At 36.8% G+C, this 14,314-nt stretch overlaps 1 protein-coding gene across 3 annotated transcripts in view; it reads right to left on the minus strand.

Moving 5' to 3' along the window:
- The window catches only part of COG5 (component of oligomeric golgi complex 5), a 174,228-nt gene that overhangs the window by 44,717 nt on the left and 115,197 nt on the right, over positions 1-14,314 (minus strand). For all 3 annotated transcript variants that reach the window (XM_059472074.1, XM_059472073.1, XM_059472075.1), the window contains exon 11: positions 1,881-1,962. In XM_059472074.1, the coding sequence (XP_059328057.1) occupies positions 1,881-1,962 (82 nt within the window). The remainder of the gene's footprint in view (positions 1-1,880; positions 1,963-14,314) is intronic.

Below are 14,314 nucleotides of genomic sequence, written 5' to 3' on the forward strand. Positions count from 1 at the left end.
TAAAACAGACAAAGATAACTCCTATGAACCAAAGCGTTCAGAAATGTGATGAGGGAAGCATATGCTTTTATGCTCAATTCTTAAAACAAGGTACTTAATATGCAATTCCTAAACTTCTCAAAGAAAGACAAAGCCAGCAGAAAAAGCAGCATTAGTTTCAGCCTTGAAAGGCTTGCCACAAGTAACAGGAAATGAAACAAATGTACAACTGCTTTAGCAACTGTTAATCTTGATCTAACATCACTCATACTCTAGAGATTTCCCATTACATTATGAGATAAACACTGTTCCATTCATTCATAGGCTTTTCAGGTTCCAGACATCTGCCCCATTTCACCCAGGCTGTGCTTTCAACTCCAATATATAATTTTGAATACAGGAGGATTCACATTTATTATCAAACACAGAGTTATTTTAGGTCATGAAGCTATGTTTGCAAACACTGTCCCAACCTCACACAAGCTGATCATTACCGAATATCAAACCTTTTAAACTGCTATAAATTTCTATTTTACACTATTTTTCTGATATCTTGTCTTCCTCTGATCTATATGATCCAGAACGTGACTGATGTCAGTGCATTCAGTCACCAGAAATTTATATTAAAAATGAATGTTTTCATTTAGATGCCTCGCTGAAATGAAAAAATCTGTCTCCCCAAAACTCAGCTGTAGCAAGATAAAAACATTCACATCGAACCTCCCCTATAAATGTTTATATGAAATACATTATTAAAAGCTGTAAGCAATAAATAGTTTTGAATAGCTGTTAGAGAAAGTACAGCTGCCAAAATGTAAGAATTCCCTCAGTTGTGCAGTGTTGGTTGGTCCTGTTAACTGATGTCACAAATTTACAATCTTCAATGAGAACACTGAGAACAGGTAGCACGAGTGCAGTGTGAGCACAGGAGGCTCAGAGTATGTACATGCTGCCCTTAAAGCAATGCATAAGGCAAACAGTCAAATTAATATGTTTTAACACAAGATGCATACATTTTCTTTTGGGATCATCCAGTTACTTAGCAACCACTGAGTATGAATCCACCAGCTCGTTCCTCAAAATTATATTGCTGCTAAAAAGCCTGGAAGGACCAAATTTTGAAGAGCCAGTGCAATAGCTGAGATCACAAAGATAAATGTACAACTTATGCCCTTCACCTCTGTGTGCAAAAGATTAAATTTAAATACTCAATGCAAATGTGAAAAATATTTATGAAAGTACCAAACTCACCTATGATCCAACTGCATGCTGCATTAGCATGTTCTGGTAATAGAACTGTCTTATGTTAACACATAATTTATAAAATTATATATATATATGATTTATATTTAATATTCCTTGATTGTATCAGCTATTTATATATTACACATGTAGAGAAAATTGTGTTAAGTCAGAACACCAGCTGTTCATCCGTATTTATACAGAACAATTCTGAAGTAACTAAAATCCTGTTTATAATGGAATCAAAAAAAAACCCTGAAATCTGATTTTTACAACCAATCAGTGTTTAACAAGAAAAGACTAAGAATTTCTCTTTAAAATCAAATTACTAATTTTGAATTTGGCAAACTCACTTGCTTCAGGGAGGATAATGTACCATTCCAAACATTTTTACCTCCACTCACAGTTAGAAAAATATTTTTTGTTATTAGATAACAACTACTTAACGAAACAGAAAATATTTCTTTCTGAAAATTCAACCATAGTTTAAGAGGATCCTGTCTGGTTACAAACCAAGAAGTTATAAACACACAGACTTTGTGCTGAGTGAACCACTGCTATAGTTCTGGTAGAGGAGATATCGAGCAAAGGACTTACTGGAAAGTGAGATTCAAAATAATTACAGAACACATTACAAATCATTTATACTGAATACTTACAGTCTGTTGCTGACTGAAACTGAGAGGAAAGTGTCTGGGTAACTGCAGTCCAAAATTTGTACAAAATATCAGACTGGCCATCCTAAGAGCAAGGGACAAAAGGAATACAAGTTTCAAAACATGCTCTTTCCAAAGAATATCAAGCAACGCAAATGCTTCCAGTCAAAGCTGCTCCTCATCACTGAGAATAAAAACAAAGTCAGTGAAATCTGAGAAGTTTTCCTCAGGTTTAGAGCTAGAAAAACTATCGGAGAAAACAAAAGAAAAGCTGCGGTCTTGTCTCAAATTAAATATTTGAGCATAAATCTTCCAGCTCCCTAGGGGTGTGAGTGCAGCCTGAAGCAGCACACCTCAGGAGATGTGTTAGAAAATCTCCCTGCACTGCAGTGACCTTCCCATTCCGTGGGAGTTCTCGTGCTGGCTACACCACAGCAATTATTCACTGCCATTACCATGCGCTGGCAAACTCCAACCAGCTCCAAACCACTGCACACTGAGCAGCTCTGCTTCCCAAAAACACAAACCACACAAAAATACAGTGAACCTCGCAGATGACTCTTCCCTGCCTGGTGCCAACAGGATTGCAGTCAGAAGTGGAAACAAGGGAACACACCAAAGGGAATGTGCAGGGGCAGGCTGCTTCCCCACTGCCCCCAACATCTGGCACTTAGGGTCAAGCATTAAAGGCTGATTTTTGATCCCTGTCTGTTTGAGGGAGAAAAAAAATTCCAGGAGATGAGGATGGGTATCCTGTCCTGCTTACTTGGAAGACTGCTCAGTGTTGTCATGGGAAGAGAAAACCCAGAACAGAAGGGCTTTCTTCCTTGCGTGGTGTACATGTCATTCCTTGACCCTATGGCTGCATTAATCAGTTTGACCAGACCACTACAGGAATGATAATCAGAAAAGAAAAAACATGTCCATTTCATTTCTGCACTGCCCAGCAGTACCACAAAAAGGTGGAGATAATCTATTATATTTCAATGTCTTGCTACTCCAAAATGAATTACTACTACTTAAAATGATAAAGGAAAAAAAATTATCTCTTTTCACTAGCAGTGGCAATACTGGCCAAACCAACTAGTGTCTTTACAATGTCATTCATTAACAAGTACCACTGAATCCCTCTTGAAGAACTGTTCATTGAAAAACTGCAAGTTCAAGCACAAGTGTCAGTTTAAAAAAAATAATCTTAAAGAATGAATATAAATTCTGAAAATCAGTCAAAGGTATAGCGATACATCTAAAAGTAATGATAAAAAATAGGATTATCGTCACAAACTGCAATTAGATGAGGAATTAATCCAACTCTACTCCTTATCTCTAAAGATAAAGAAAGGTAAAGTTTATGGGTCATGTATTAAGAACTGAGAAAGAACATCTTTTACACTCTTGGACTCATAAAACGTATGATAATTAACACTGAATGCTAAAATAAACTGAGATTATGGAATCTCATTTTTGACTGCTTGAGGACAATGACAGATTTAGAAACTGAAGTAATTTATTTTATAGTTATGTTTGTATTTTCTGTAAAATTGTACTTGACTTTCATAAATGGGCAAAGTAAAATTAGAGTATCAGAAAATTATTCAGAAGGTTCACTGCATAAAATCTCTTTTCTTTGATAAATTTATTGTGATAGCATAAACGTGAATTCTTAATTCTTTATTTCAGTTTCAAATTTAGAACATGAAGACTACTACAAAACAAATGGCCTTTCACATAAAATATAAATTAATTGGCTTTCATATTCTCTATCCCAACCTTGAACAATGGTTGCCAACTGAGCATTACAACTCATTCAAATTCTAAATCATCTAATGGAGGTGGAAAAATAGTTAGGAGAGCACTTTTCAAACTCTTTTTTTCATTCCTGTAATTACCATCTACATCTCTACCACTGTCTCAGCAGAAAACACAGTGATTAAGGGTCCAGAAAACAAATATGCATGTGCTCCTCCCCATCAACATTCCTATCTTAAATGTCAGATTCAGCATGGTGACAGGTAACAGTAACATGGGAAGATGCTTTATGTTGCTGTGGAAATATGCCACTTTTCCATGTATCTCTATAGACATATATAATATAAGGTCAGACACGCATACACAGGTTCTCATGCACACATTTGCATAGGTAGCCACAGCCATACAAATTAGCCTCTGCTCATTAGTTTGTGTCTTGTGACCTGGGTGAATGGTGTACATTAACTGTATCAGAATTTTGTAGGGAAGAAAGCCCTCATGGCTCAGCTAGACAGCTGTATTATGTATGAGGAGAGACAGAAGGGAAGAGCTTCACAAAGAAGTCAGATAACATTTCCTACTGACTGACTACTGAGTCAAAAACGTTCAGGGGAAAAAACAAATGCCCAGTTTTCTAACTAACTAAAATCACTATCTACAGAGTGCTGGCTGCTTGTGTAACAATGACATGAGATTTCACTTTGTCCAGTGCTGAGATGCAGTCTCTCTGGAGGTGAAATATAGCTGCTGATTAATAGCACAGAGAAGACCATGTTAGAGTTTGTGGCAGGAACTAGAGAATACTGTTGCCTACGCATACACCAGGGGGTATTTAGTGGGTGGACTGTAGCTACCAAAACTGGAATACAGCAAGGCATTAGCATTAGATACTCCAGAGGGAGTAAAAAAGTGCCATATGCAACCATGAGCATACAGAAACAATTTAATTTGTTTAAACCCGTCATTTCTTTTGCTTACACATTATTTGATATATTACTTTTGAAGGTACATTTGAGTTTCTCACTGCTTGTTTTTTAAATTATGTATTCTAATAAGGATTAGCTTTAACTGCTTATAATGTAGCATGCAATTCCATCTGACAATAATCAATACTAGAAAATTACAAGGAAAGGGCAGCTAAAGGCATGCTTCTCTCCAAGAGGAAATCAAAGGAATATGCCTTCAACTGGACAACTTCTTCAAGGACTTAAAAAGATAGGCAGAATGAAGCTGGAAAAGGCAGTTCTGCTTGCTTGAAATGTACACAGCAAATCTACTGGCTCATCTTAATGTAATGGAAAGTTTATAAGCCTTCCCTATGCTTCACATACAGCATTGTAAGCAGCAAACCACAGTATCAGAAAGTAACTGCTCTTTTGGGCCTTTCGCTTTCAGAAAACTGAAGTCAGCTAGCTAAAACTACCTTCTCATCTTCCCATCTGCAAATAATGAATATAATCCTCCTCCACACTTACACCAAATATCCTCAGTGGTAGACAATGTATGGAAGCATTGGGTACATCCACATTAGTGATTCAATGTGGAGATAGGGCTCTCTTTGGTCCAAATCTATCTTGTGTCTAATACTTGTCTTGCAGAACACACTGAAATGTGCTAGCAGACAAACATTCACTATTCAAGGAATACATTACCTCATAATTAGTCTAAAAAAACCCACTTCTGCAATTAAATAGCTTTTTGTAGCATATCATCATATAGTTGTAAAATAATCCACAAGGATGTACTAATATTTCTATCAATTAATATTCTGAGACTTTAAATGAGGAATTTTCCATTTCTCTTGCTTCTGAAAATGAAATAGAATTGGAAGATGTTAAATTATTTACACCCCCTCCAAAATAAAAATGCTTGCTTTGAAATCTAGTCACAAGCAGATTAACATCTTGTGATACAATCCCTTGTAGCAGGAGCAGCTGACAAGATGAGTAATGAACTGCATCCGATTATCTTTTCAGCTCTGTAGCAATCATTTTCCAACAGCTTCCTATGCCATAACCAACAGCACTGGAAAAAGGTCACTGTTCTGTCACACTGTCCCCCCTCCCAGTGTACGTGTTTAGCAACACAGAGAACACACAAACATTTGGAAGGTAAGGGGTGTTATTATCTGGCACAAAACTGTTTCAGGTGCATATTGTACACACAGAAAGCCTACATAAAACATCCATACATAATTGAAAGTCTCCAGAAGTAAATGATTGCACTTTAGCATAAAATAAGATGTTATTTCCTCTTGTCATGCGATATGTTTTTCCTTCAACAAAAGAACCTTAACTGTAATTGATGGTATCTGTAACTCATGATAAGAAAGATTCAGGTTGACATATATATATATCTTCCCCATCATTAAATAGTTCAAATTAAAACTATGAACATTAATTGCAAGCAATTTTAAGACTATAATGGCAAAACAAAACTTTCCTCCCAAACCAGACCCTTTAATACAGCATTATAGAATGAATGGTACTGTCTGCTCACAGCTTTATTTTGATCTCACAGCATAGAAAATCTGCACATAAATCATACTTTGTATCACTACAAAATGGAAGATCAGCCACAGAACTAGCCATTTTCTAATAAAAACCTGTTGTAAAAATGTTCCAATGCCTAAAGCACACTTATATAAACTAATATCTACCAACCCAAACTGTAAATTAAAAATACTGTCACTGTTGTTCCTGTGACCAGTGACCACTTTTTCTCCAAAACTGAATAGCTAGGCAGTCACTGACATGATTTAGTAGCCCCTATGTAATTCCTTATGCAGTGCAAGACAGTTTAGATCTGTCCTCCTCTTGTTAATTCTTTATTTTCAGAAATTAATCTAACAACTGCCCAGTAACACACACTAGGGCAACCCTCTGTCATTCTGACCTACTGGACAGCTGGCCACAATGAAGGAATGAAAAAAAAGATACTTTTGAAAGATGTATGGACTATTAGCACTTAGCTACTTTAAAATATGTTATTTCTAGGTAACCCATTTGCATCTGTGTAGAGTAAAATAGAAAACCACAACAACCAGACTGTACTCTAGCCCAGCCACTGTAGTCTTCCTCCTTTTTCACACTATTTAAGAATTTGGTACACAGTCACACATACTATTCACAGAGGAATTAATTGCTCATGAAAATTATACCCATAAATCAGACAAAATTTGTCCAGCAGGCCAGACCCCAAATGGTGATATATTTTCTCAACAGTGAGGCTCACTATATTGTCTATGTGAATGGGACAAAGTTTATCCTTATTAAAACCATAGACAGCGGCAGTTTGACTTCCATGGGATATATTATTTATGTGAAATTAAAAATGTGCTTAACTGCTTTGCTGAATCAGGGCCAGAACCAGCAACCTGTTAGAAATATTTTCACTTTGTGTAACTATTTCTTTTCAACTATTACTAAAAAGTCACTATTGTCAATACTCGGCACAAAGAGTAACACTGTGCAACTTTCCCCTAATACAGCAGGTTTTAGATAAAACATCTAAGGTTGTGCAATAGAACCACAGAGTCACAGAACTAACTAGGTTGGAAAAGACCTTTGAGATCATCAAGTCCAACCTACAACCTCACACCACCTTGTCAACTAAACCATGGCACCAAGTGCCACATCCAGTCTTTTTTTTAAACACCTCCAGGGACTCCATCATCTCCCAGGGCAGCCCATTTCAATGGCCAATCACTCTTCCTGTGAAGAACTTTTTCCCTATGTACAACCTAAATTTCCCCTGATGCAGCTTAGTAACACTGCATAAGGCCAGTGCCAAGAGACATTTGGACAGCGTTAGTTCTTCCCGCTCTCTGTCCCAGGAACTCCTTAAGTTTCCTGTCAGACCATTCCTCCACTCTCTTGAGGTCACTCTTGACAGCAGCATGACTCTCTGGAGCATCAGCCACTACTCCCAGTTTTGTGTCATCAGCAAACCTGCTGAGGGTTCATTCTGGCCCATCATCCAGGTCACTAATAAAATCTTAAAACAGAACTGGACCTTGTACTGACCATTGTGGAGGTACACTACTGACCAGCTGCTAGACTTTGCACCACCAATCACCACTTGCTGGGCCTGGCCATTCAGCTGGGCTATTCATGATTAATCCCACATTGACAAAAAGCTCTCAAAGTGGAACTGGGAGAGCCTGCAAACTCAATCACCTTCTATGCAATGACTGGTGGTAGGGAAAGGATTTAGATCAGTACTCTTTTACTGGTATGTGGGAGGAGGGATTTATACTTGTCTATTAATTTTTTTTTCAGTAGTCCTTTCATTTTTAGTGCATGGTATTACAGCACCTAAGCAGACTTGTTAATATTGTGAAGCACCACTATTACTCAGATTGATGCATTGACTGCATAGATTTGAAATTTAGATTGGATGTTGCCTGCTCACAAGATTACAGAAGAAACTACAGACTGACACAATTCATGTGCTAAACCCCTTCTCACTCACATGAAAATGACTCGTTTTCCCAGTTCAAAAAATATAACCCATTTCCACTAACAGCTCCTAGTAAGTTAATAACCACTGAACAACAGTGGGCTGAGTACCAGTGTCATCAAAGGATAGAAATTAGAAGAACTGTAGTCACTGGTACTATACAATAATACTCATGCTAAAGCCTGGAAAACTGATTTCAAGTCTCCTCAAACATAAAAACAGCTTACCTCATTTTTAAAAACCCGTATCAAACTACTAATTAACTTTGCTATTAGTGAAATGAAATCAAATCTCTTTAGCCCTGTTCTTATTAGAACTATTTAGTATCTGACATTAAATCTAAATACAAGGAATGAGAATGGAAGTACCTCCCTTCTTCAGTATTAGACAAGAAAGTAAGAAGATGCTGAAAGGACAGATATTTATTTTTACAAATGGCTCTATTTCTTCCACACTGTAAATTTAGAACTTAATGAGTATAATTTTCCATCTGTGAATTAACATATTTGTGTCTGTCTAAAATAGCTATTTTAACATTCAAATAATAAATCTGACCCACTGATTCTAAACTGGTTCCCCCTTCATGACAACCACTTCCAACTTCCCTGTAAAAATTTTGATACTTTGAGTAGAATGTGAAAAACATCTTCATTGTGAAGCCTCTTTGAAATGTAAAACAATATGGTGAATATTAGCATGCAGCTAGTTGCTGCAGGCTCCTGAAATCAGGCTTTGCATACTAACATATACAGTGTTTTCTATCTGTAATCAAACGCTCCGCCATGGAGAAATACAGGACTTGTGAATGTTGCTCCAAAAACAGAAGACGTTTAAAGGACAGTCTAAATATTTTTTCCACCAATAAAGCAACAATGCAAATGATTTAACAATTTCATATGACAAGATATTGTGGGACAGAAATAAGGAAATCTATTTGCACTATTTCTATAGTAGCATAATTGCCAAATGTTAGACTGTGAACAAAAAGCCATCATCCTCAGTAGTGAAATTAATCAGTAAAGAAAAGACAAATTCTGAGTGTGTTCTCAATAACCCTTTTCTATATACTTAAAGAAGTCAGGATTAAATCTCTTCAAATAAGAGTGAATTTAAATTTCTAATGTTGTTTGGATTATACATTACAGGTGCAGAGATGTCAATAAATGACACTGTGATTTTAAAAATGACCTTGACTTTTTTTTCTTTTACTGCAGGGCACAGAATTTCATTACACTGGGTTGATCAGTTTATATCCAAAGTGTAATAGTTTCTAGACTTCCAGCAGTAGTGCAACATTTGAAAAAGGTCTCTTTATGCAGGTGATAAAGGAAACAAAAGCTGGTTTGCTTTATTTCTCAAAAACCTCCTTGACTAGAAAGTAAAGTTAAAACTGTTCATTTCATAGAATATTGGAATTCTTAAGTGATTCCTCAGAAAAACTATTTTGTAAGGAACAAAAATACCTAGATATTAAACAGTGTCCTATATCTTCAAAACTACTTAAAACATTAATTAATCCTTCCATATTCATGCAAGATATGCATCAATTGGAAATAAATGAACTTAGTATTCAAGAGCCAGTAACTACCCCAGGGATTTGACAGCTTTCTTCTACCCAGAGATGTGATTTAGTATGTACAGCTTCAATTCCAACCATGCTTTCACCTTGACTACTTCATATCCCCTCCAAGGATGAAAGGATGGTTCGTTACCATGTCCACTCAGCCCGGAGCTGTTCAGGAAAGATTGACAAGAATGATGATAAAAGGCGGCACTTCTGGTAAATGTATTTCTTTTCCAATGGCAAGCTGAGTGAAAACCAACTGACTTAGTAATTTGCAGTCATCACTGATCTGCAATTTGCACAAACACCACCAAACCAGAAGCGAGAAAGAACAAAAATCATTATTACCTACTAACCCACACAACCTCCACACCATCCCTTTTCTTCATAGCTGCATATTTCTGTCAGAGAAACAGAATTAAAGTTGTACATAAGCTGTAGTGTCATTAGAAAACCACTGCACAGGCTCTGACCCTCCCATGTGAATTAGGATCAAATTATTTTTAGTATGGCTGCCTGGGCACACAGATCCATTCAAAATGAGAGTTGGGACTTTTAACAGGTATGATTTTCTTGGCTCTTTAAGAGTCCTCAAAACTCCTGCAAGTGAATTCAGCAGGGCAATTTGTAGATCTGAAACAAAAATTGTCTTAGATATTTTGGGAACCAAAAACCTGCTCATCCACCTGGGTACGTCTTCACAAAGTACCTCATTATGGCTTAAATAACAAATAGAAATCACCATAGAAATGATGTGCAAGTAATCCAATTCTGCATTTACAAAAAAAACTGAAAAATAAATCATATAATAATTGGTGAAAACCATACTATTTCTGAATTCACATAAGACAATAATTAGATTATTTTTCAATATTTTCCACTTGGGATTATTTATTAATTGGGTCAACTGAATGTGAATATGTGATGGTAGATGTGAATAATTTCAAAGCAGCAACATTTTTAACAAGTTTGGACGGGGAGCAGAAATTAGAAGGTGAAATATAAGTACATTCTGTCAATAAATATCTATATTTTCCATTTATTTTCTTTCTCTTATGTAATGCTGAGGACATTTCTTTCTGTGTCGTTAACACCTCATATTGCCAGTGTTGACAACTCAGGAAAAAAGCCTGCTTACTCACCAAACATTCATCAGCAGAAGCAATGATAAGAGCCCTCCAGAAAGTGCATAATAACACTCCCTAGAACTCTCGCTCACTTTTTTACCCCGAGGCTTACGTAACCGACAGGGTTTGTGATGTGCCCTGGTTGCAAACAGGACACCCAAAGGCGAGCAAGGGCAGCTCTGCCTGCACCTTTCTGCCCAGCAGAGAGACCCAGCTCATCCTTTCTACTGACCACCCCAACCCCCCTTAAAAATGATTTGCTGCTTTTCAGGCTGCTTCTCTCTTGGCAGAGCCGTTCCCTGATGCCTGTGTGGGAGTGAAGGACCCAAAATAGACCAGGATCAAAGATCATTTTCAACTCTTTTACAAGGGGCTAAGAGGGACTCCAATTAGGAAGGTGGCTGTCACAGAAAGATGTGTTTGGCTGCGATTTACACTGGAGTCAATTGTAGTTTAGGCATTACAACAGCCGAGGAAGGATTAGTCACTACACATTGAAAGAGAGAAGCAATAAAGCAAAATAAATTGAGGTAACCTATTAGCTCTCTGAAGGTGAATTAGGTAATTGAAAGAACTGATATAAATAACCAGTCATTAGGTGAACAAAAATATCAAATTTCCATTATTTAAATCTTATTTGTAATTTTAATTTTTGCCCTTAAAATTATGACAGCATTAACCCTATCTTTTAAAAAAGGTATACAGTGAAAGCTGTATTTATTTTCCCCAAAACTAGAAATCAGAACTGCATGAGTTCTGAATTCTTTTGGCCCTCTCCAACTAAAATCTAGCCATGAAAGGTCTTTTTTTCTTACATAAAACCCACAAATTGTACGTCGAATTGTATTTATCCTTTAAATAGCTAACAGATTTGTTAAAAAATTAAATCTGTAATTTAAATATGTAAACATTAATAATAAATCTATAGTTCATGACAAGCATAAAATGAATAAGTTTTTAGAAGGTACTATGAGTACATGATTGCTTTTCAGAATTGCATTAATTTCATATTGCGTCAAAGGAAAAACACCAAAATCTAGATCTGCAAAGGGAAGGAGTGAAAAAATGTGCAGTATAAATTTAATGTCCAGATTCTTCCATGATCCTCATGTAAGCCTGATACTGTTACTTAACTCTTGGCCACATCTAAAGCTGGTAAAAATTGGAAGGGAATTCTGCAGGAGAAAGAATAGGGTAAAGATGCAGGTGTGGTCATTGCTGTCATGCTGAACTGCAGAATTTAACATTTTCCAAGTTCTGTACCTCAGCTTCTTCATCTGTCAGGTTTTGTTTCCTTTTTTTTTTGAAAAAAAAGAGGTTTTGTGAATCCTTTAATTAATTAGCTAGCACTTTTAAAACCACCTTTTTGGATACAACATGATACAACACTACTAAATATTATTATGGTAACAGGTAATTAGAAAGCCGGAAGGCACATGTTTGAGATCATAATACAAAATTAGAAAAACTGCAGGCTGTGCTATCTCTGAAGAGAAAGACCCAAAAAATCCCCAATGGAAATAGAGAATGATGACTTAAAAAAAAGGCAAGTAGCTTCCTTGCTATTAAAGGACTTGTGCTTTAAAAAGGCTGGATCTCCTCCTCTCTTATGCTTCCTAGGATGATACTTGCACTGCAGTAATCAAAACAAGGAAGCAGATGGACAGGCAAAGTGGTACTGCAGCTGCTGCAGAAGATGACTATAATAATAATGTTGACATCAGTAACAGTAATTAGTGCACAGACTGTAGAGTGGATGATTCGTTTTCCTATCTTCTGGAGTGGGCATGCTGCTCTAGCAAACAGGTACAATGTTAGTACCTTTGACTTGTTTTGTTCATTTGCTCAGTTTATTAATGAAATTGAATACAATACAGAAAATCCAACTTCTTTTTCTCTCCAGAACACTTGCTGAGGAAAGCACATTTCAGTTTGGTTTAACATGAGATGGAATCTTCATTAGTAAATGGCAAAATACCAATTTCTTATTTATATCTAAACCAATTCATACTCTCCCATACAGCCATCTGTACTTACACTCCTGAATTTCAGCAGCATGCAGTACATGTCTGGTGTCTGAACAACAGCTCTACTCTTTGGTGTGACCTCACTCATTAGCAGCCTGATGCCACTCCTTTTTCAAGAGACACCAGAAGAAATGGTCTAACTGTGAGAATGTCCAAGAAAAGCACAATGCTGTGCTGAACCCTTTCAGGCAAGGAGTGAGTGAAGCGTGGGTGCCATCAGCAGTACTGTGCCATGCTGAGAGAATTCTGCTAGCAGAACATCAGATAAGGATGTACCACTCCTCCTCAGTTGCCCCACTGAGAATGACAGCGTCCAGCCTGGCACTTTACTACACCAAAACACCCACCAAAGAGCAAAGTAATTGGAAGAGTGAGAACTGTGGAAAAATGCATACATGGATTTTATTTGGGAAATAAAACTTTTCACTTAGATGCAATCTTACACCATGAATGTTAAGGGAAGGAAGAGTAATCAGAGAAATGATGGAACATGCTTAGCATAAGACAACCCAGTAAGCTTTTTATTTTCTAATGTGGTTTTCCTTACCCTGCTTTCACTGAAATTCATTTTCCCTGTTCGTTTAGTCTCCATGAGGATAAAATATTTCCTTTGGCTTCCCTCTATTATCAGCCTCAAAAACTGGAAAAACTCTCTTTTCAGTTGTGAAAAACTCCTTTTCAACTGATGTTTTACAAGAGGGAAGAGTGAAAGTCAGAAGCATGGGCAGAGGGTGGGAGCCACTCATGAACACCAACAGATCATTTACCTAAGCTCCCTTTCCATCCAAACTCTTCCTTTCAGCATTTCTGGTCTGTCTCCAGGTTTCTATGTTTCTCCCTAAACATGCTGATCCACTGAAGGGCTGATCCATCCAGGCAGCAACAGATTTTTTTTTTTCCAGATTAAGCACTTCTTAATTAAGAAAATACACTAAAAGCTTATAAACTTTTTGAGGGGGGTTGTGGATTTTTTAATTTTGGTTGAGTTGTTTTGTTGTTGTTGTGGTTTGCTTGTTTGTTTGAACACAGAAAGAGAAGCTTGAAGTGCCTCATAGAAAAGTGATGCTCTGTGCAACACCTTCTGGAGACAGGGTTAAGAGACAGATAAAGGCTGTATTTAACCTTCATTATCTGCTTTCACTTTTGAGAAGACCACGTTTGCATATGAAGAGCTTCCCCACGCTATTTCAAATACTAAGTCCATGTAAATTAAAAATCCAGTTACACACTTGGAAGGAGATGTCAGCAGGAACATGTCTTTTGTTTTCACTCTCTTCTTCTAACGTAGATGAGACAGTTTCAGTAATCCTGTTCCTACCACTGAAGGAGACCATTAATCAAATTATTCCAAATATGAATACAAAAACAATGCAAATGAATGGAAAATAATAGGTATTCAAAAGAACAGCCATGATTATTTTTCAAGGGAGAAATTGTCAAGAAGTGAGAAACAGATGGCTGAAAATGATAGATGAAGACACATTCTCCTATGCAAACCAACAGATTTAA

Source organism: Ammospiza nelsoni, chromosome 5 (assembly GCF_027579445.1).
Source record: "Ammospiza nelsoni isolate bAmmNel1 chromosome 5, bAmmNel1.pri, whole genome shotgun sequence".
Classification (NCBI taxonomy): domain Eukaryota; kingdom Metazoa; phylum Chordata; class Aves; order Passeriformes; family Passerellidae; genus Ammospiza; species Ammospiza nelsoni.